Source organism: Populus alba, chromosome 5, assembly GCF_005239225.2.
Source record: "Populus alba chromosome 5, ASM523922v2, whole genome shotgun sequence".
In the NCBI taxonomy this organism is placed as follows: Eukaryota; Viridiplantae; Streptophyta; class Magnoliopsida; order Malpighiales; family Salicaceae; genus Populus; species Populus alba.
Window position 1 is genome coordinate 22,161,789 of NC_133288.1, and position 23,677 is coordinate 22,185,465.

Below are 23,677 nucleotides of genomic sequence, written 5' to 3' on the forward strand. Positions count from 1 at the left end.
TTATTTTTAAGAAATGATTGGATTGAAAGGCATAAAATAAAGTGAAAAGAACTAAAAAATAAATAATAATTTTGAATTTGACACGAATTTTATTTTGATGAACATTTTTTTTATATAAGTGATTGGTTTTTTTAGTTGTTATAAATTTAATTTTAATATTAAAATTTATTTCTTTTATTTTCTAGTTTTTTTTTTTTTGTTCAAGAGGAGAGGACTAAAAGCTCATGATAATAAGATTGGAGAGTGGTTGTAAGCTATGAATCGGGTTACGGATTTTGGGTTATTGTTATAAAAATTTTTGAAAGAAAATGAAAGTTTTTATTTTTTTATTATATTTTCAGATTATTTTGAAATTTTAATAAAAATAAATTTTAAAATAAAAAGATATTATTTTAATATATTTAAAAAATATATTTAAAATAAAATGTTACTGTACTTTAAGAGGGTGTTTGGAAGTGTGGTAGCTATTGTTTTTCAAATATGCCGAAAAGTATGCCAATAATGTTTTTTATTTTTTTAAAAAATCATTTTTGATATCAGCACATCAAAACGATCCAGAAAGTACAAACCGAACTTAATTTTAGCAAATAAAAAAAAAATTGAAATTAGGCAAAAATCCGTTTGGACCGCAGTACCAAACGGCCTCTAAGACAACCCCGGAAATGACCATCGGCTTAAACAGTTAAAAAAATGATTTAATTTATCCCAGATCACATTCATGTAGATATTTGGGGTAATTTAATTAATGTACTCGCGCTAATTCAGACTGCCAGTTGGGCCGGTGTTTCTGTTAAGGCCTTAACGATACTCTGGAAAACCCGTACACTCCAGCTTTTCACCTCGGTCAGTCAACTTTCCAGCTCGACATCATTGAGTGCTTTTACAGCTAAACACCGCCGTTTAGGCAGGCAACTGTAATCAAAGAAAAAGCTTAGCCTTTGCGTGTAAAAGGGTGAGCTAAAGGCCTAACACACCATTCTATTCATCGGTTAAAATCTGCCATCTGGCTCTTTACAAAAATTTACAGAGCCTTGAGCTGCCTGTGTTATCTGAACACTCTCTCATAATTACCTTGTCGATGCAGTAAAAATCAAGGGAAGGGAGCTGGCCAGAATTGATTCTCAGTAAGAAAACCGAGAAAGAAGAATCTTGGCAATTAACTGTTCGTTATCTTAGTTACATCATCGCAGCTATTATTCTCCTCGATAGTTATTGCAACGGACAACTCATGCACGTAGCTCCAATCTTGCACATCTCACGGAGTTATATTACCTGTTATCATGTCATTGGTGATGGCCATGGTTTTTTTTTTGTGTTTAAATATTTATTTGGATGTTTTTAAAAAATATATTTAGTTTTTAAAAAATATTAAATTTATATATTTTTTAGTAATTTTCAATTATTTTTATTGCGTGTTTTCTAAAGTATTTTTATTTATAAATATATTAAAATAATATATTTTTATTTTAAACATTTATTTTCAACATAAATACATAATATTGGACACCTTTTAAAAAAATAATAAAATATAATTTTAAAAGAAAGAAATATTAAACTTGATTGAGTTTATAGTCTGGTCACGGGTTTGACAAGTTAAGCCATGATAATCAGGTTTTTTTTATATTATTTTTTTATAGATATTTTTTTATATATTTATTTATTGAAATAATCTTCAAATTTATGTTTTAATTAATATCCCTCACATATGATTTTTTTTCTTATTTTTTGTATGTAGATTTTTTTTGGTGTTATTGCATTCATTTAATTTTTAAAAATATATTTTTTTATCTATAATCTTTTTTTTTTTTTGTATATAATAACTTTTTTTTTTTTGAAAATAATAGTTTTGATATGTTCAGTCTTATATAATATTTTTTTTCACTTTTATTTTATTTACTCAATTCAATATATATGGCTATTTTTAATATCATTTGATTAAATAAATAAATAATTTTAATAAATAAATTCAATAAATATAATCTGGATAAATATCTTGTCTTTTAATATTAAATATATTAATCTGTATTTATCTTTTAATTTTTTAATTTTACTATCACTAATGTGTGTTCTCGATTTATTTGATCATTTGTATATCAATTTATATTTAACTTTTTTTTTTTGTATAAAAATGTGTAAATAAAAAACAGCATGTACATTTAAAAAAAAAAATAATTTGACCCGACGAAACAGATGTCAAATAGCTAGTAACGTAAAGTCTGACTCTTTTACGCCTTATCGGAGTGAAGTTCTCCCTCAACACCACCTCTTCTCCTCTCTCCTCTGGCCCGATACTTCTGCGACTCCCTGTCCGAGTCAAAAAACCTGCTGCATGTGTACGTTGTTGCTTAGCTCCCCCACCCCCGCTTTCTAATTAATGTTTTTTTTTTTTCTAAATCATTTCTCTCCATCCCAATCCTAAAAACTATTTTTTTAATCATCCCAAAGCCCCCTCCTCCCGGGAAAAAAGTTGTTAGTTTTTAAGTAGCGTTTAACAGAAATTTGATTTTTTAAAATTATTTTAATATGTTAATATTAAAAATAATTTTTTTAAAATATACTATTTTAATATATTTTTAAACAAAATATTTTTTAAAAATAATTATTAACACAATATTAAACACTACCTTAAAGAATTCATGGTTTGCAATTATTTAGGTTTTAACTTAAATTTGGGAAAGTTATAGGCTATATCGTGGCTGTGGGTTTTAGCTGGATATAGTTTCTGAAGACTACAAATTATAATTTATGAAAATAACAGATAAGAGAGTATGATATTAGCTAAATTAATGTTTCCCGAATGGGCACTTATTTCAATCAATTCTTTGGTTTTCCATTTTAAGTTCCTTAATTACACCGTCACAAACAAATAATATCCATAAAGCTCATTAATTAATTATAATCAAATTTAATTAGATTTGGTCAGTTTTCGACTCTCTCTCTCTCTCTCTCTCTCTCTCTCTCTCTCTCTCTCTCTTTGTGTATATATATAAACAATCCACAGATTCCTCTCTTTATGGTCTCTTTCAGTTAAATCAGATGGGGGGAAAAAACAAAGCAAAAAAGAAGGCAAAGGTTATGCCATAAAGAGAGAGCGTGCCTTTAGAGAGAGGTGAAAGATCATGCATCTCTTCTGATATAACAGCAAGCAAGAACCCTCTAGCTTTAACCTACCCTCATTGCGTAGCCGTTGTGATTTCATGGTATTGTTATTTATTAATAGTTTGGTCATGAAAGCTGTGAATTGAAGGGGACGTTTTTGGTGTTTGTTGTTTCCTTTTTCAATTTCTTTCGCTAGTAATTGTCATGGCTGTTCAAGCACAGTTGTATCCAGAAAGACTTGGCCTTTTGCCTATGTGTGGCATACAGGATTGCTTGTTTAATAATCCTGTTTCAGGGCTTGAGCCTGGTCTTGGTTTTGTTTTTCAAGAGGCTCAACAGCAGAGTCTCTTTCTTGAACATCATAGCTCTCAAAACTTTGGTTTTGACTGTACTATTGGTGCTGCTTCCTCTTCTTCTACGACTCGTGATAGTTCCCTCTCCATGTCTCTTTCTCAATATTTGGATGTCCAGCTTGACATGCAAAGGCGAGAAGTTGATTGCATGCTTCAATTTCAGGTAATAATGTAACTGGGCTTCGTTGTTTCTTCTTTTCCAAGTTCTGGTTCTGGTTTTTTCTTTTTTGTGTGATTTTATTGAAATGAAGGTTAAATTCTAAAAACTAACGATAATTTTCTTGATCAAATGCAGGCTGGGAGATTAAGAACTATTTTGCAACAGCAAAGGAAGCAACAGCTTGGGATCACACTTAAGAGTGTAGAATCAAAGGTCTCCTCTTTGATAAGGCAAAAAGAAGAGGACTTGGCACAAGCAACAAAGAAAACCATGGAGCTTGAGGTCTGCCTGAGAAAAGTAGAGCTGGAGAGTGAACGATGTCAGAGAGCAGCAAGAGAAAAGGAAGCAATGGTCGTTGATTTAAGCAAGTCGCTTGAACAAATCAGAGGAAGACTGGCCATGGCCAGCAATGAAGTCCAAGATGCAGAGTCCTTTTGTTGTGGCACATGTGATAGAGAACAGGATCGAGAAAGCCAGAACAGGATGGTTTGCAAAGGGTGCAATTCCAGGAGCTCGTGCATTATCTTTCTCCCTTGCAGGCACCTCTGCTCGTGCAAGTCTTGCGACGCTTTTCTTGGCTCCTGTCCTGTCTGTAAATCAGTGAAGGAAGCAAGCATGGAGGTTTTTTGGGTCTAACAAGGAAGGCACGAGGTAATGCAAAACAGAATAGCCAAAGGGTAAAATCTTTGGGAACATCACATGCTGTTCATACCTTCAGTGTCCAACATGATGTTTTTGGCTTTTCTCGGTCTTTGTTTACAGATTTTTTATTTTGTACTGCTAAGACCCGTATATAAGAGAGACATCATATATGATGATATCTGGTACGAGGCATGGCAAAGGATCCCTGCTTTAATCCTTTCTAGATTAATTAACATTTTGCCTGATTTAGCTTGAGCAGAAAGGAAAAACTTTCTATGTTTATTCTGATTTATTTATTTGGTTCTTTTTACTCGGAGGCAATGCCAGCTCCGTAGCAGTAACAATGTACTTTACTTTAACTGACAGAAAGATTTTGAAAGCCATGTTTGACACACATCAAGACACAAGAATTGAACTGTCACCGCCACATATTTATACGTTTCTTTTTCTTGTTTTTGCTAATTCCAATAAAATTATCCATTAAAGCTAGCTAAGATAGAAACTGACTGCCTAACCATAAATGACTGCTCTGATCTGCACACGCCTTGTCTCAGAACCGAAAACACAGAAAAATCTAGCTGTCCTCTACTTGAGAAACCAAAGGGAAGACTTATTGGGCATACCTGCAAAACAACAGAAGCTACGCATGGCATAGCCCTCTGTGTGTTAAAAAAGAGTTGGCTCAAAACTGCAGATGCGGACTTTGATGTTGGTCTTTGTCTGTATCGTGGGGGTCCTACAGTGTTCTTCTGTCTACTACCAGGGAAGCGTTTACGAGGGAGTGGAATGACTGTTTGGTCGGGATTTTCTGAGTTGGAACTCGCGATGGGACGGCAGCGGCATGATTTCTCCCATCGTAGTAAAAGAAAGGTTATTTAGGCTCCGTTTATTTAAAGAAAAAAAAAAAAAATTCAAATGAATTTTAGAAAAAAGCTGAAAAGTGAATTTTAAAAAGTATTTTTTTTGATGTTTTGTATTGTTATAAAAAATAAACTGGAAAATATTTTCTAGTGTTTGATTATGTTATAGAAAATGAACTGAAAAATAATTTATTAATGAATTGATTCTTTTTTTTTCAAGGTTAATGAATTGATTTTTTTTTTCAAGTTTATCTAATATATATGAAATATTTAATTACTTATAATAAAAAAATGAAAGCTAAAAAGTATAATGATGAACTTTTTTATTATTATATGTTATATTCATACATAGCATATTTTATAAAATATAATTATATATGTCATATCATATTATATAGAAATAAGCTTGTGAAATATTTTTTAAGTAGAACATGTTAATATATTTTTTTTAATTTTAAAAGCTTAGAATAAGTTCTTTTTTTTTTTCATATGAAGAAAGCCAAATTAGTTTATGGTAAGATTTATATATTTGGGTTATTTTTTTTTGTATGAAGTATTTTTTAAAAGATAAATAGATACAAAAATATTATTATTAGTAAGCTCTTAAAAGTGTAGAAACAAAGCACCAATAAATGAACAAACAAGACATCCAAATACAAATAGCATAAGAATTCTCTAACGTTTTCAAGTTCAAACTGCCTGCTGAGCAGTCGCAATTTGCAGAACCAACATGATCCTTAAATTGCAGAAAAACTACACAAATCACAGCTGAATTAATAATCAGAATCAATTGTTCCTGTTATTTTCGACATCAAACGATATTTCTAGGATCATGGCTTCTCACTGCAGCAAGTATGTGCAGATAAATATGCCAAGTTTCCTTGATGCTCTTGGGAGGCTGAGATACTATTTTTTGAAAAGAAAAACCATAACTTGAAATGGTGTGAAATTCCCCTCATTCCACTATAATTCCCCTCATTCCCTTCATTCGGCTTCCCCTCATTCCCCTCATTCGGTTTCCCCTGTCATTCCCCTTATTCGGTTTCCCCTCATTTCCCCTTTCATTCCCCAGTTCATTTGATTTTCCCTCGTTCAGTTTCTCAAATTCCCCTCATTCGGTTCCCCCTCCTGCATACCCAGTTCTTTCACGGTTGTTCTCCTGTGGATGTTCTCTCTCGGCTCTCTTTCTCTTCCCCTGTTCTCTGAAGAAGCAGGACAACATCACAGATTCAAGGGGCAATGGGCAGGAGGGCTAGACTTCAAGGATCTGCTCCTCAATCCTAGTTCTAACCCCCCTGACAGTTTCCCCTCCTATTTGCGTCTCTCTTTGTTCTGGATCCGGTAACGAGGAAACAAGGTAGGACTGGTTGGAAACATAAAGAAGATAAAAAAAAACATAAAGAGAAATAATAGAGAAATTTGAGGGGGGAAAATACCTGAAATGCAAGTGTGATTCTCTAGATCTTCTTTGCTTTTCAACTGTTTTTGGAAAGACACGGAGAGGGGAAGATGTGTTTTATTAATAAAGGAAAGTGTTTTCCTTTTGACAAGGAAAGGAAAACACTTTCCTGCGAGTAAAAGCAATTTCTTTGTTGATCGGAATTAACTTTTCTTTGACTAACTTTTGGATAGTTGCCAAACATGGGAAAATGAATTCCTGGAATTCAGTTTCCTTGAAACAAACAAGATATTAATAACATATTTTGAAAGAAGTTTTTTGTGTATAATTTTTTTTTTTGGTAGAATAAAAAATATTTTTGTTTTAAATTGATATTTTTATGTTTTTAAATTAATATGCTTATATTAAAATAAATTTTAAAAAATAAAAAAATTAATTCAATTTATTTTTAATTAAAAAATATTTTTAAAAGTAATCATTATTACAATACTCAAAGATCCATTAAAACACAATTTCAGACTAAAATTGTATAAATTAAAAAAAGAGGAAATGTAAAAAAAAAAAAAAGACAATAAAAAAAGAAAGAAACTTTAAAGATATATTTAGCTCCAATATCATCAAAAGATAAATTTAACATACTAGGTAATGTCATCATGATAATCGAAATAGATCACATGCATTGTTAAAAAAATAAATGAGCCGTGCACTATCAAAAATATATATATTTTTTGATATTATTAATTAGATCATAGAATAATATGTCAAATCAACAAGGTTAAATAAAATAGAGTTTAAATTAACTTTATTTTGGACCCAACCTAAACTAGGAAGCTAGTAGACTCAGTCTAATTGAGTTTAATAACAGTAATTTAAAGAGTGTTTGGTAAAGCTCCTGTTTTGTTTTTTAAAAAGTGATTTATAGTCTAAAAAAATATTAAATTAATATTTTTAATGTTCTACATGCTAATGTCAAAAATGAAATAAAATATTTTAATATATATATATATATATGTTAAAAAATATTTTAAAAAGTAACATATATCAAAATTTCAAACATCCCTTTAAAATGCCATGGTGCAATGCAACGACAATAAAAGGCAAAGAAAAAGGTTTGACATGTAACAGATACCAAGGATGTGTGTTATAAAATAGCATGTGTATTAGGTTGATAAACATAGAGAATTTTATCCTGTATTGAAATGATAAAAAGCTTTGGTTGTACTTTATAATATAAATAATATAAAATTAATAAATTTAGATGCCGGAGGAAAAATAAAAAATAAAAACCAAAATTCATGTATAAATATAATGACACCTGATACTTAAGCACCTTACACGATGGAGAAAAAATATTTTTTATTATCAAAATTAATTAATTTAATTTAATTAATTATGAGTTGTTTTCTGAATTTTATATGTTTATTGATCTGAAAATGTGTATTTTTAAATTTCACAAAAAACACTGAAGAGACGTGCATTTAAATTATACATGTATATTGATTTTAAATTGTATTATTTCACTTATAAATATTAGTTTAATATTAACAAAAATCAGTTAGAAAACAATTTTTTTATCTACGAACTATTTATTTATACTCATTAAAAATAAAACAAAAATTCTTAAAAAAACTTATTCGGGTGACCTTTATTGTACCCTGGAGTCTGTTTTTTGATATTTTCATATCTTAAAGCCTCGTGTACGCACAGACTTACGTAAAAAAGAAGTGGTTTGGAGTCTTTTGCACTCGTAATTGTGGGTCCCATTTGGCTTTGTCGAGGATCAGAGGACTGGAGATTGTCCCTTGATCGAGGAAGTCAGATGGCCATATCTGGCTCGGCTGGTGTGGGCCTCGCTGGCTTTACCGATGTGCCATGCGGATGGGCGAACCATATTGGGCATTGGTCACATATACCTATCATGGCCCAGCTTTTAGGTTGGTGCTGTTGCCAGCCCAACTAGCTTCCCTTGCTTGGAACTTGTTCTGTGATACGTGGGCCCTCAATGGGCCAGAAACCTAGTCGATTACAAAATGTTGTGAATATCCAATTTATAGATAAAGGACTTAAATAAATAAAATGAAAAATAACGAATTGCCAGATCAGAACAATATTTTAATTCTAAAGCCATGTGTGGAATGGCTACTGGGAATCATAACGATTGTTGGAATTTATAATCTATTTTTTACATTTTTTTGTTATACTTTTCTTTTATTTTAAATGATTGATTTTTCTTAGTCGTTAAAAAAACCAATATAAAGAGTGTTTGTTAAGTTTGAGTAGGGAGCAGGGTGGATATTTAAAAATTACTTTCCATTAGATGAAAGATAAGGAGGTGTCCTCGAAGGCGCGTGGGCTCCGGTTAATGCGGTTCCATTGCCATCCGTTGAAAACAGGACCGAAAGACGTCAAGTTACCCGTATCGCACTCAACCCCACAGGGTGCACGCGGCTGTCAAGGATGTCCTGGTCATTTCAACCCAGTGTGGATGTCCGTGGCTTTTGCTTTTAAATGTTTCTTAAAAATGTATATGTTTTAAAAAAATATTAAATTATTGTTTTTTTAAATAATTTTAACATACTTATAAAAAAAATTATTTTAATATATTTTTAAATAAAAATACACGTGAATAACATCTTACACCAGCTAATTGCAACTGAAACCCTCATCATAATTGTAAATCTAACTCGATGAGACATATTAACTTGAAACTTTTGGAATATAAATCTTGACATGATTTGAATTTTTAATTGAATTATGTAAAATATTGATTTAATAAAGTGATTAATTCAATAAATCCAATTAAAAAAATTGGACTCACATATTTTCAATAAATACAATTGATTTATATTATATTTTTTTTTTTAGATCAGTAATTAAATAAAAAAAAATATTTTAATATATTTTTAAATGAATATATTTTAAAACACCACTCTATCGTACTTTAATTTCTTTCTGGAAGCATCGTGGCCACCGATCAAACCTTAGGCACATAGTTTCCGTGTCTGAAATAACACCCAACACTTTCCACTAAATTATTCCTGCCCCCGCACCCCCCCCCCACCCATCCTCTCTATTAACTTTGATCTTCATCTTCTTCTCGCCGAAGAGAACCCAAATTCCCCTCCAATTCCCAGCCTGGTGACAAAAAGCCTATCAAATCTAAAGATGCAACACGGAGATTACAGTTCTTACTATCAATATCCACACCTCCAAAACCCTAACCCTAACCCTAACCCTCCTATTGATCATCACCAAACCCCTTACGCATCCGCACCACCTTTCTCCTCCGGTTACACCCCCTCCGATTACTCCATTTATCCTCAAAATTACCCTCCTTATTCTCAAAACCCCGATCCTGTCCCTCAACCTACAGCCCCTACATACACACCTACAACACCTACAACACCGAACCCTAATAATCCACAATCATCCTTCAATCCCCCGCCGCCACCTCCACCACAACAACCGCCATATTTTCCACCGTATGATTCTCATGGATCCTACCAACCTCCAACAACTCAGCAATCTTATTTACCATCGCTTGATCAACATCAAACGTCTCCCAACTACGCTCCTCAACCACCGCCTCCTAACTCTGCGGTAGCACCGAATCCTACTGGAGCAACTAATTCTCCATACACCTCGATGTACAGTTCTCCTTATAACCCTATAGGATCGTCAGTGCCGCCTGTATACGATTCGCCATATGAGAATCCGGTAAAATTTGATCAGAATTTCGGGTATTTGGAAGGTTATAATCGGAGCAGGAGCGATACAGGGTCTGATCTATATGGAAAGGAACCGGAGAGCAGGTACGATATTGGTGGCGGTCGTGATGATGGATATGGAGATGGTGTTTATGCATATGAAGGTGGTAAGGTTGAGCCTTACGGAGCACGAGGGACAGCGCCAAATTCATCGACCTGGGCTGGGTTCGATGATTATGGAAGATCAATTAGTTTTCCGTCTGGAAAGGATAATTCGGTGCGGTCCAGTTCTGGTTCAGGCTCGGGGAAGATTGTGAGGGCAGTGCCGAAGGTGGAGACGCAGGAGGATGTTAAGAGTGGTGTCCAGAAGTTTAGAGTTAAGATTTTGGCTGAAAGTGGAGGACAGGGTACTATGGATGTGCTTTGCGAGGTATCTATATGATTTTGTTACTTAATTGGTGGCAATTATTTATTATGGTTTTAATGATTTGTAGAGTAATTGCTATCATGATGATAGAGTGGGTTCGTGTTGAAATGATCAACATCTATGGGCCGTTTTGCATGCTTGTTAATGTTAAAATTCTGTCATGTTCTGTTCGACTGTTGCATTGCGTATCGTTTCAGGTTGAACATTTAAATTGACAAACATGGCTAACTGCTAAAGAAGCCCAGTTAAGGAGTGTGGGGAGTTGTTTGGAATTCCTCCTCTTACCGCTCCATTGAATGATTTTGCATGCTTCTGTTAGGTTATCGACATTGTCATTGCAAAGTCTTTTATAACTGCCAAGGAATCAAAATGGAACTTTCCTTGAGATTCTAGCTTTACTGAAGCTAACCAAGTTTTGTGCATGTTTGATTCTAAGTTATATTCATTTTAAACTAGGATTTATTATGTGTACTTGAGTCCCAATGAATTTTTGAAAGTCACTGTTGCTTATAGATGATTAGTGTTTGGCTGCTTTGTTGTTATATTTCTACTCTTTTTTTCACTGTTCTCTGAGTTTATTTATGTGCTGTGCTTTGGGCTCATGATTGTATTTGAATTCATTCAGATTGGTTTGGATGGAATTCGTATGCTTGATCCAAACACCAGCCGGACTTTGAGAATATATCCTCTTGAGAACATCACAAGATGTGACGTGAGTTAGCTTATTTCATCCACTCCTCACTTTCTTCTTGAGCATTACTATCATTGTTAATGTATAACTAATACTGATCGTACACTTTCCCTCTTTTGTAGAAAATCGATTCATCTACCTTTGCATTTTGGTCCAAGAGTTCTGTGGATTTTGAGCCAAGACGTATTAGACTGCAATCAAATAGTTACACCACCAACACCCTTCTTGACACTGTGACTGCTGCAACTGTACAGGTTTTGTGTCCATAAGAAACATTTATCTTGTATTCTAATCATATTTTAGTTACATTTCCTTTTATAGAAGCTTAAGCATTTATTTATGTCTTGCCTCATTCTGCATTGCATTGTTTCTATTGCCCTTGTAATTGCATTAAACGCTGAATTCTGGTTGTAGATTTGTTTCAAACAGAAACCAAAAAGAGGCACGGATGAAGAAATCATAATATCTAGAGGAAGAAGACCTAGAATAAAAAATCCGAACCAGCTCTTTTATTTATGAGATGAATTTAGGTTAAGCTTTGATGAAATTGAGAATGTTAAACCTGGTAGATAGAACTTGTAAGCATTACAAACGCTTGTTAGTGTTTGAAAACTTAACTCCTGCCAGGTTTTTCTATTATTGTTGAATGGAAATGTTGACACTCCAGACTTGAAAGCTGTGCAGTAAAAGTATATTGCATTTCATTTTCCTATTGTCGTGGCCACATGTAGCATGTGAATAATTCACTGGTGTAATATCCCACACAGTATACAACTCATGTGATGTGTATATAGAGAGCACACACAGCCAGCTAGGGATCTACGTGTAACCATGGATATCCATTTTGGGGCTGCGAGGAAAAATTATCTTAGTGTTGCTTCTGTAGGCTCAACAGTCATAAGCATGTGCACTGGCTGTCCCCTGGTGCCTGGGGCATCAACTGGCTTGTGAAAATGTTTTTCATCATTGTCCATGGGTGTCAGAATATGGCTTCTCCAGTGTTTATATATAGATATGGGTCCTGTTTCCTCCTTTTAGAGATAACTTGTAGAATGCTTAAGAGTTTAGATATGGAGTTTGCTTTTCTGGTTACAAGGTGGAACCAGATTGAGAAGGAGGGTGATGATTTAGGGCAACATTTGTCAATGGTGCAATTTTGTTATGTGATGCATTGGGGGTTCTGTTATTTGTGATTTGTAACGTCAGTCCGGTGGCAGTATTGATTTAATGGATGATCTGAGGAAACTGGCAGCATTCTGGGGTCTGGGTCAGTGCTTTTTCTGAGAGAGATAGAAAGAGAGGAGGATTGGGGCTGGGGGGTAATTTTGTGCAGGGATAACTTTTTTCCATTTATGTTTGTGTGGCTTACCACCTCTTTCCATTTTATCAAAAGTTTAAATGAATGCAGCTTTACTCTACATGTTTGCTGCTTTAGATTGTTGATGTATATTAACGAAGTATAATTTTGCTCTTTCAATGCAGCTCAAGGAAATGGGTGGAGGAGTAAGGCCTTCTGATACATCAAAGACAACTGAGCAGTCTACAGAGAAGAAGAAAGGGTTTGGTGATTTGATGAACTTGATAAAGCCAGGCAGTGAGGAGAAAGAACATTGGGTAAAACTATGAGAGATTTTATTTTGTTTATTGATTTAAATGGAATCACACAATGTAGCCATCATTTCCAAGTTTACAAGCTTGGGTGCTCTCTCTCTCTCTCTATATATATATATATATATTATTTTTTTTTTTTTTCCTGGAAAAACTAAAGAGGGGTTGGATGGTTGTGCTTGTACTGTTCTTATAATATTGTTCATTCTCAGGTCCCTGATGAAGCTGTTTCAAAGTGTACATCGTGCAGGATGGATTTTGGGGCTTTTGTTCGTCGGGTAAATTTGTTTCCCATGATTGATTAACTATATTTGCTATATATTTATGCTTTCAGATTTCATGTAAATTTAACGCTTCTCCCTTTTCTCAATCCCAGCATCACTGCAGAAACTGTGGAGACATTTTCTGTGACAAGTGCACCCAAGGAAGAATTGCTCTTACTGCTGATGAGAATGCTCAGCCGGTTAGAGTTTGTGACCGGTGCATGGTAAGATTTATCCATTACTTATTTGTTACTATTTCACAAACCCAGACATTCATCTCTTATCTTCTGTTAGTGATATAGACCCCCCCCCCCTGCTTTCTCTCATTTTTTAATGTGTTGCATGCTAGTCAGGTGCTGGGAGTTCTCAAAATGAATTACCTTTGTGGATGTCATTGCAGTTTATTATAGTTCATTTGCTTTTCAACAAGTATCTGCTGCCGTCTGCCCTTTGTGAAGGAACTTTGTGGTGTATTACAGGACAGAAACATTTAGTCAACCTATTATGTGTGCGTGTTTGTGAGCTAATATGTTCATATACAAAGGCACCACAATGATGGGTCATGAGCTTCCTTAGATCCTGTCACACTATGATTATTTTTTCTTAAGAAAGCTTGTTGGGTTGTGCTTTTAACTTATAGGAAGTATAGGAGGTTTTTTGTAGTTTGGGAGATGTGGATATGATTCTCCTTAATTATGTATAGTCAGGCAGCTATAGAAACATATAACATGTGCATTTCACAGTCGTCATGCTCTTTCTGCACGAATATTATGATATGCATAAATCGCTGTGGTCTCTCTTGCTTTCTGAAAGAACAACTCATAAAGTCTTGCTATCCTTCAGGCAGAAGTGACTCAGAGGCTAAGTAATGCCAAGGAAGCAGCTAGCAAACCTGCAGCATTTCATAGCCATGAGGATCTTGCCCGGAAGCTTCAGGTAAAGAATATCCAACTTAAGCAGTCTTGATTCATCCACAGGGTCTCATTCTTTGTTCCCTGGTTCACTTGATATTTGCTTGCACTTTTGTGATTGTGATTTTATATTGACATTGATCTTCTGACAGGAGGAGATGGAGAAAAATCGCAAGTCGTCGTCAGGTAATCTTCTTACTTTGAATTTCCATTTCTTTTTCTACATAAAATGACAGGAGGCAAATTCAATCTTTTACTTGTAGTTGTCTGAACTTAATGATTGAAGAAAAAGTTCTAACCATAACCAATGGTTCAAATATTCAATGATTTTTAGACATGTTGCCCGCATCAGTTATTTGATTCATCCGGGGGTTCTGTGCTAAAGTCCTAGCATGCCATTTTCAAATTTAATCAAGGAGCTATAACACGGTTCTCATGTTAATGGTATGAATTTCCAGGATCCAAGTCCGATGTATCTGGGAGGCGGACGAGAGAGGTTGCCTGTCCAACTTGCACTGTCCATTTGCAGGTTTGAAATCCGTTTCTACCTTGATAGGGCTTTGGATTTCAATTTGTACGTTTCTTGGATTTTTATTTATCTTGTTTGCGCTATTCATTCAGGTCCAGGTTCCCAGCTCAGGTTCTGAAACCATCGAGTGTGGAGTATGTCAACACCCATTTCTCGTCAGTGCACACTGATTCCTGCAGCGTTTTCTGATTATTTGAGGCGCCTATTTCTCGAGGATGGTGCTAGCTTGTCTAGGGCCGGCCCTCCTCTGGGGTGTGAAGTGCTTGTTTACCCTGGTTTAGGCCGCTGCTGTAAAATTGAATTGTCAAACTTTGTACATAGCTATATTATTTCTTCGTTTTACTTGATTGTTTGTGTCGTGGTAATATTTTGCCTGTGTGAGTTTCTACGAGTTTGTAACATGACTGTTCATGATTGCAATAAAATAATGGATTATTCGTGACTTCGAAGCTCATCGAAATTAAGCAAACCGGGTCCCTGAGTTGAGTTGTGAACCTCACACCTAAGGCTCGGGTGCTATACGGACGTGGTGGTCCAATTGGGCCAATTTTGATACGAGGGTTATTCATGGCCCTACCCAATGTCATGTCACCATAACTTAACTTGGTGGATAATAGTGGCTTTCACGTATAATGGTTGCTTTTTCCTAGATTCCTACTGTCGGTGGCTCGGTGCGATTATAAGTTCTTCGATGTAAGATAACTCCTAGGCTAGGTTGCTCTGAATCGAATCGAATCGAATCGACCTAGTCCTCGCTTCATTGTCTTGTCGTCAAGTTGGGCTGTGACATCATTCTTCCGAATGATTCAGCATCTCATTTGTTGTTTCCGGCAATTTTAATTGATCCACCAATCTTGTGAATTAACCAAACGCCTAAGGATTCAAGGATGATGGTCATTGAGCCACCTCCTATGCTATTAGGCAACATTATTAAAACCGGGCCACGACCCTGCTCAAGAGCCGGGTGAATTAGCCCGAGTAGCCCACAATATCATTTTAATTTTAAAAAAATTAAATTATATCAAATCAACCTTCATTTTATTTTTAAAAAACTAAATCCTAATCAATCTATTGGACAAAGACCAAGCTTAATGCCTGAATGAATCTATTGGACAAAGACCAAGCTTAATCCCCTCGTTGTCTTGATGGAAAGTGATTTTTTTAAAAATTATTTTTTAAATTTTATTGTGTTTGTTTGTTATTAGAAAAATTGATCAATAAAAAATATTTTTCAATTAAAAAAAAGTTTAACTAGAAAGGAAAATGTTTTTTTTTTTTATTTTGGACGGAAAATACTTTCTATAAGTTTTGAAATATCATATTATTTGCTGATTATAGCAAATTTAGTCCTCAAACTTTTGATTGCTATATATTTTGTTTTGATTTTTTTTTCAATTTCACCTCTTAGAATTTGATTCAATTTGATTTTTATATTAACATTGGTCCTTGTTTTTATGATTGTTATTTGCTTTTTTTTTTTTTTTTAATAAAAAAAAATTTTATCTATCAAATTTGATCCCCATTCTTTTGATTGTCACTTATTTTATTTAAAATAATTTATAAAATTATAATTATTATAATTTAAATTTCATCATCTTTCAATTTTTTTATATGTTAGATTCGATTTTTATTATTTTCTTATTTATTTATTTAAGATAATTTATGAAATTATATTTTTTTTCAATTTCTTTTCCATTCAACTTTTTAATTTGTAAAAAATAAATATTATAGATTAATTTACTTTTCAAGAATTTATTTTTTAAATAATTATTTTAATATCTTCCCAACAAATAAATAGGTATTAATATCGTTATCGACTAGAGAGAGAGAGAGAGAGAGAGAGAGAGAGAGAGATGTCTGCACCTATATTAATGTTATCCGCCGCTGGTACACGTTGCCTCGGCAGCGGAGCTTAATAACAAGTGAAGGACAGGATAGGGCCTCCCTGTGCTGGCTCATAGCTACTGTACATGGTTACGAAAACAACCGCAGAAGCAATGCAAAAATAGCAGGGTCTAAAATCAAGATCGTGGCTCATGGTGTGTTTGGTATTGCGGTAGCTTTTGTGGTTGTGGTTTGAAAAAAATTGTTTTATAAAAAGTACTTTTAGTTGAGGTTGGATTTGAAAAAATAGGATGTTTGGTTAAAACTGTGGTTGAAATTGAGGTCGAAGAAAAAGTAGTTTAATGTGTTTGGTTAAAAAAAAAAATGCTTTTCAAATTGAGGTTATAAAATAATTAAAAATATATATATATTAATATTAATGATTTTAATTTAAATATTGTAAATTTAACTACTATTATTACATCATGAAATAAATAATATTGATATCAAATATTTTTTATTATTATATTACACTATGTGCAATGTCATCACATATAAAATCTATCCAACAAGGACTATATTTTTCATGGTTTTTTAAGCGCGCAACAACAAAAACTGAATCTTTTATTACGTCATAAGTGATTTTCTTTTAATTTTTTGAATAGAACACAATTAAAATAAAAATAAAAACTGAATTTTTTTTAACTGGGCCGGACCCAATAACATAATTGGAATTGCGATCAAATTTCACAAATGCTACGTCATTATAATTTAAAAAAATAAAAAATTTAAACTCATTTTCATGGTAAAAAAAAAAAAACCTGGAAACATGAAACGAATAAAATTCACAAACAGTGTGCATTGGAGCATGGCTCCACTGTTCAATGCTCCACTGTTGACAATAATTTGTCAGCATGAGAAGCAGCATTTTGCTGCTTCTCACAACCTGCGGTCCAACCCACCAAAATTAGTGGCCCTACCAGCAACCACATTTTTTCTTCCTTTAACCAAACACCTGGTAGTGTGATTGCGGGTGAACCTCACCCGCAACCACACTACCAAACAGCCACTTAAAGAGGAGCAGATATTCATATTTGTTTTTATGTTTTGAAAATAATTTAATTATGTTATTTTAAATTAAATTGTTTTTAGTAATTTTAAATTATTTTGATATATTAATATCAAAAATAATATTTAAAAAATAAAAAAAATAGTATTTTAATACATTTCTAAATAAAAATATTTTAAAAAATAATCATAAAATATACTTCAAAACAATTAAACAATATATTTCGAGCTTACTTGACAGTGTGGTTACGTTGTTTTTTAAATAACTTTTTGTGCCAAAATACATTAATGATATTTTTTGATTTTTTAAAAATTATTTTTGATATTAGCACATCAAAAAATTTAAAAACACTAAAAACATATTAATTTGAATTAATAAAAAAATAAAAAAAATTTAAACTTTTTTAAAAACGCTTTTAAAACGCATAGAAACAAACATTCTTTTGCGTCTGCCGCGAACCACATTTAATAGTTTTTTTAATTCCGAATAAAATTGAGTTCGGTGAAGTGGATCCCACATAAATTTAAGGAAAACGCGGTTAATTGCCCTGCACCTGCAGTATATACATGATTTTTTTAGTTGGGGTTCTTAAATTTTCTTAGTACTACCGCAAGACTTGCTGGATATCTTCTTTTTTTGTGCAGGTGACAGTACTCTTCCCCTCCTCAGTATTGGAGCCACTGGTAACTTATTTTTTCACCCTAAACGAGCAAGCTCTAATGTCTGCCCAGGGTTACCATAAAAATCCCTGCCCTGCTCGTCTCCTACCGTTTGTAGTAAACAAAGGCAAAAACATGAAGAAACCAGAGCAACCATCTACACAGTATTCTCCAAACTCTTCCATAACCACAACACATGCCTGCAGAAAAGGCAATAAAAAAAAATGAATGTAGCCAACTAACCGTATTTTTTTTAATTCAAATTATAATTATAAAAATTATTGTAATACTGAACAGACTCTAAAAATCAAGATCGTGGCTAAATTCAACAGGAGCAGATCTCACATTAATTTGGTCCCTATCAAGTTCCACCTGTAAGCATACCATATCAAAAAGATTATAATTATTGGGTTTGGATTGTTATTGCCATTTGCCAACTACAAATCTGTCGGCCCTTACCAATTCTAGCTTGCATTTTTATTATCCTGAGACTGAATTGTGGTTGGGAATTGATTCATATCCGGGGAAAATTAATTAATTTAGAATTATCGTCACATGAATAGCAAATATATTAAAATAAACAAATGTATTAAATTAAATATTCTCTTATTAATTATTCTAAAGAACATGAATTTTTTAATGTGATTTTTATTACAAAAATCCTTTATTGTTACTATTGTTATTGTTGCTGCTTTTTTTTTTTCAAAAATCATATATTATATTTAATAGAAAATATATTCTTTAATTTAAAAAGTATTATATTTTTCACACAAAAATTGAGTATTTATAATGTACTCAAATTAAAAAAGACTCGTACTTTCGCTATCACCTCGGTAACCCTCTGTCCCCGCTACCTGATTTTGATGCTGGTGTGACATTATTGCAATAATATATAGGGTTTTTCTTCTTTTTGGCCCCGACAATGATATATATATGGGGTGGCATTATTTATAGTTTTTTTCTTAAATATTGATACAGTACCTATAGTTTTGGTGATGGATGATTTGATAGTATTTAATATTTAAAATTATGTTAATAATTTTTTTTAAAGTGTTTTTTTACTTAAAAATATAATTAAAAATTTTTTAAAAATTTATTTTTGATATAAGAACATAAAAAAAATTAATTTAAAATTTTTAAAAAATATTTTTTAAACATAAAAATAAATACACTAAAAAATTATGGGGTTCATTAGTCATATGTTGCATTCGGTGCCAATTGACTAGTTAGATCTACGAATGTAAGAATCTATGGCATCTAGCAGTCATTTATAATATTAAAGTCTTCTACATCAAGTCAATACAAAATCTTCTAATAATACTCATGAAATTTACAGATTTTCCTGCCGAAGAGAGATATATTTTTTTTTATTTAAGTTCAAAAGAATATAATTTACGTTCTAGATGCAATATATTTCTTAAAGAAAAAGAAGAAGAAATAAATGTCAATTACGCTATATTTTGTTTAAACACACACCAAATTATGTATTTTGAGTAGGTGAAAGAAAATTGTAAAAACAAATTGAGCCTTAAAAATATTGTACCGATTAAAATTGTCTTTTTTTTAATTTTACTAGAATTTTGTTTGTAAATAAATTTTCTGTTGGGAAATTTATAAAGGAATTGTACCATCGGTAGTTTTATTTGTAAGAACTTACATGTTATTATATTATTTAGTTTATTTTTATGCATTTTATTTTTATTGTGATTCTTTTAGTGTATATATATATATATATATATAGACGGTATATTCCATTGATGTTTATCAATAATCAGGTTAAATTATAACAATTTTGAATTGATTTTTTTTTTTTTATATAAAAAAACTCAACTGAATGTTAATAACTATGATATTACCGAGCATGTTTACACCATATGGATTCTTCCAAATATATTTGAAGTATCCTCGATGAGCTCCTACTCCCTTCTCTATATAATACACCAAGCGAGGAGATATTTAAGATACAAAACATCTTAGTCTCTCCTCTCTCGTTAACCTAATTACAAGGAGGGATTGAGGAATTAAAGCCAAGAAAACCAAGAAAGACAATGGAGTTTCTTTCTTCATCGAGGCTAACAATAATGTCCAATTGTTTTTATTCTACGTTGGTGCTCTTTCTCACTGTTGTCTGCACCGTCAGTTCCTTGGTAAAGCTACCACCTAATGTAACTGTTCCGGCCCTTCTGGTGTTCGGGGATTCCATCGTTGATACAGGCAACAACAACGACCTTAAAACACTTGTCAAGTGCAACTTTCCTCCCTACGGCAAGGATTTTGAAGGCGGGATTCCTACAGGGAGGTTCTGTAATGGAAAAATCCCGTCAGACATTATAGGTAGGACGACGACGACCTCTCTCTGTTATTTTTTTATTAACATGCTGTAACATTCAAGGCTAATCTTTAGTTAGTTTTAGGGTTCACATCTCCTAAGGTTTCCTTTTCATAGCGTGATGAAGAGTAGTATCAAATTATTTTGAAACTAAGATAGTTATTTAGTATGATATTAATTAGAGATTTGATAATGAAATGATCATTGTTTTTAATTAATTAAACTATATTCTCTTAATACAAAATCATTTTTTTATATTTGAGAAACTTGTTAACAATGATATAAAATTATTTTCATATCTCATCCAATAATTTAAAATTTTAAATTATAATAACGCTTTAACGCAATTTAAATTTAATTTTAGACTCAAATTGGGTCTTGAAATAATTAACAATTATAGATTTATCTTTAAAATTCAAACCCAACCACAAGTAAAAATGTTAATATTTTAAACCATACCATTTTTTTTTTTATATTTGAAATCGCGTTTGAGCGCCCTTGATTAAAAAAAATAAAATAAAATTAGTGTATATTTTAATGTTTATTGATAATTTTAATGTACTAATATATATATATATATATATATAAAATATTCTAATATATTTTTAATCTAAAAATATATTTTTTTAAAATTCTACCCTTAACAGTAATAAACACTTGATCTAAAAGATGGTTACCGGCAGAAGCAAGAGCACGACGAGTTTATGACATACAGAGACAGATCGGGATATTTTCTGAGACCAAAATCTAGTTCTAATGGCATCACGAGCCATTGGATTAGCTGTTAGAACAGTTTTTCGTTATAATTTTGTTTTTGGGTCCAAGAATGGGTACAACAGCACAGGGCTTCCTTGTTGGAGAAATCAAATTGTAGGAATTAGGATATACCCCGTCTTATTATCAATGGAATAATCACCCATTTGGGTGTTCTAATTTTTTACTCTTTCCCAATTCAATACAAAAGTTTTGCCGCTCCAAAAAAGAGATTGTAAACTAGTTCAAGCAAAACAATCCGATCACTTAAGCCACTGCCTACGAGTCAACAACTCATTTTTTGACAGGCACATGATCAGAGCTCCAAGCTCCTCCCACTAACTGGGAGCTTACGGTTTCATGTTTTATTCCACTCTTGAACACGGTTCTTTTAAAAGAAAATATGATGCAGATCTTTAACCTCAGAGCGAGGAAAAATATGAGCTGACGGTCTGTTGTTCTAAATCTTGACGAGCAACCTCTCCTGTTTTGGGTTTTGTTTTCAGCTAAAGAATTGGGAATTAAGGACACAGTACCAGCATATTTGGACCCAGCAGTTCTACCTCAAGATCTCATAACAGGAGTAACCTTTGCTTCAAGTGGCTCTGGTTTTGATCCCTTGACACCTAAATTAGTGGTGCATACATTCTCCCATTACTTTACTTTATTCTTTTCAAACTTGAATTCTTCCCTTTCTGAATCCTCTCAATTCTAATTCTGGTCGAATATGGTCACAGTCAGTCCTGTCGTTGTCAGATCAATTAGAATATTTCAAAGAATACATCGGGAAGTTGAAGGCGATAATTGGAGAGGAAAAAACAATTTTCACCATAAGGAATAGTCTATTTCTAGTAGTAGCAGGCAGCGATGACATTGCCAATACCTATTTTACTCTTCGTGCAAGGAGATTGCAATATGATGTTCCCGCTTACACAGATCTAATGGCTAACTCAGCTTCTAGTTTCGTGCAGGTAAGCATCTAATTAATTCAAATATTTCATATCTATCACACGAATAAATTTTTTTTTTTTTCAATAGTAATATCAATTTTTGTATTTGCAATATTCTATGTTTTTCTTGCCAGGAATTATATGAACTTGGGGCAAGAAGGATTGTTGTTTTCAGTGCACCACCAGTTGGATGTGTACCATCGCAAAGAACTTTAGAAGGGGGACCTGAGAGAGAGTGTGCAGAAAACCTCAACGAAGCAGCAAAGTTATTCAACTCCAAGTTGTCCATGAAGTTGGATTCTCTTGCTAGAAGCCTGCCTAACAACAAGATTGTCTACTTAGATGTCTACAATCCCCTGCTCGATGTCATTCAAAAACCCCAAAAATATGGTAAATGATCCATTCCCTTAAGTTTTCGATAGTTTGAGAAGTTTTTGTTACTTATCAGAAAGTGCTGGATCGGTTATCATCTAGGATACGGGGCCATACGAGAGATTTTCAAATGCCGGTGCTCCATAACCTGTGCCACTGTATTTTGTTGTTTTCAGGTTTTCAAGTTGCAGATAAAGGATGTTGCGGTACTGGGAATTTAGAGGTAGCTGTATTATGTAACCAGCATACTTCTCAGACATGTGCAGTTGTTTCCGATTATGTATTTTGGGACGGCTATCATCCAACTGAAAAAGCTTATAAGGCACTCGTTTATCCTCTTCTTCGAAAATACCTGACCAAATTCGTCTGAGGCATCTCAACTTGCCATGGTTATGTATATTATTTTTGTGTTTGGTGTTTGGTATTGTGGGGATGGTGTGAAAAAAGCTTAGATGGTAAACATCACAAGCTTTTCTGCAAAAGTCTAGAAAGTGGCAAACCATTTCCAAGTCCAAATAATCTGTGTTTTGTGTTTGAGATAAGTGTGGCCCTGTACTTTTCCTTCATGCATGCATCTAATAAATTCATGTTCTTAGAATATGAGATTGTGTTGTCTCTGGCTTGACGATGGACTCTTTACTGTTTAGTAGCCATCACAAACTAATTTCACCTCCATCTTAATTTTTTTTTGTAGTATTTTTTTTTTCTTTCTAGGGTTTTGGGTATCTAATCAGAAAAAAATGAGTATTCCGTTAATGCTTATAAGCTAAAGACCACATCGAAACTTCAAACTTCAAGAAAATTACTGTTAATACTGATAAAATTTGATTTAAATAAGATGAAAATGAAATGCTTGTGAATCTATAATGATTTAAAATAATTCGGTGATAATGATAAATTGGAATTAAAATATTTGTTTTTCATGTGATTCCAAATTTGAGTTATATGGTTGTTAATATAATGGTCACTAGAGGACTTATATGGTTGTTAACTTCAGGGCCCATGAAGATTAGTCGAAAAATGCACGCAAATTAACCTAGACACATCTATGTTAATTAAAAAATAAAAAATA

At 32.9% G+C, this 23,677-nt stretch overlaps 3 protein-coding genes across 4 annotated transcripts; all 3 read left to right on the plus strand.

Annotated features, from left to right (window-relative positions):
* The first annotated feature begins 3,048 nt into the window (after positions 1-3,048).
* LOC118062007 (probable BOI-related E3 ubiquitin-protein ligase 2) lies at positions 3,049-4,562 on the plus strand. The gene is made up of 2 exons (XM_035075674.2): positions 3,049-3,615; positions 3,748-4,562. Exons 1-2 carry the CDS (start codon positions 3,304-3,306, stop codon positions 4,246-4,248), a joined length of 813 nt encoding a protein of 270 aa, XP_034931565.1. The 5' UTR covers positions 3,049-3,303; the 3' UTR covers positions 4,249-4,562.
* A 4,978-nt stretch (positions 4,563-9,540) lies between these two features.
* On the plus strand, positions 9,541-15,091 carry LOC118062006 (protein FREE1). Of its 2 annotated transcripts, none has more exons than XM_035075673.2 (10): positions 9,541-10,650; positions 11,273-11,359; positions 11,461-11,592; positions 12,821-12,952; positions 13,159-13,224; positions 13,323-13,433; positions 14,053-14,145; positions 14,276-14,306; positions 14,579-14,649; positions 14,742-15,091. In XM_035075673.2, the coding sequence occupies exons 1-10, from the start codon at positions 9,679-9,681 to the stop codon at positions 14,817-14,819; spliced, it is 1,773 nt and encodes a 590-aa protein (XP_034931564.1). In that variant the 5' UTR covers positions 9,541-9,678; the 3' UTR covers positions 14,820-15,091. The 2 variants fall into 2 exon arrangements, with proteins under 2 accessions (XP_034931564.1, XP_034931563.1); XM_035075672.2 differs by having other exon boundaries at positions 9,542-10,650; positions 14,273-14,306.
* Positions 15,092-20,124: 5,033 nt separating this feature from the next.
* Positions 20,125-23,222, plus strand: LOC118062005 (GDSL esterase/lipase EXL3). The gene is made up of 5 exons (XM_035075671.2): positions 20,125-20,535; positions 21,790-21,920; positions 22,021-22,254; positions 22,368-22,623; positions 22,782-23,222. The coding sequence occupies exons 1-5, from the start codon at positions 20,250-20,252 to the stop codon at positions 22,973-22,975; spliced, it is 1,101 nt and encodes a 366-aa protein (XP_034931562.1). The 5' UTR covers positions 20,125-20,249; the 3' UTR covers positions 22,976-23,222.
* The last annotated feature ends 455 nt before the right edge of the window (positions 23,223-23,677 follow it).

Excerpts from the sequence above, each read along its gene's own strand:
- LOC118062005 (XM_035075671.2), top strand. The coding sequence starts at position 20,250 with ATGGAGTTTCTTTCTTCATCGAGGCTAACAATAATGTCCAATTGTTTT. Across the intron at positions 20,536-21,789 it reads AATCCCGTCAGACATTATAG|CTAAAGAATTGGGAATTAAG; the intron begins GTAGGACGACGA and ends TTTTGTTTTCAG. Across the intron at positions 22,255-22,367 it reads CAGCTTCTAGTTTCGTGCAG|GAATTATATGAACTTGGGGC; the intron begins GTAAGCATCTAA and ends TTTTCTTGCCAG.
- LOC118062006 (XM_035075672.2), top strand. The coding sequence starts at position 9,679 with ATGCAACACGGAGATTACAGTTCTTACTATCAATATCCACACCTCCAA. Across the intron at positions 12,953-13,158 it reads GTGAGGAGAAAGAACATTGG|GTCCCTGATGAAGCTGTTTC; the intron begins GTAAAACTATGA and ends GTTCATTCTCAG. Across the intron at positions 14,307-14,578 it reads AAATCGCAAGTCGTCGTCAG|GATCCAAGTCCGATGTATCT; the intron begins GTAATCTTCTTA and ends ATGAATTTCCAG.
- LOC118062007 (XM_035075674.2), top strand. The coding sequence starts at position 3,304 with ATGGCTGTTCAAGCACAGTTGTATCCAGAAAGACTTGGCCTTTTGCCT. Across the intron at positions 3,616-3,747 it reads ATTGCATGCTTCAATTTCAG|GCTGGGAGATTAAGAACTAT; the intron begins GTAATAATGTAA and ends GATCAAATGCAG.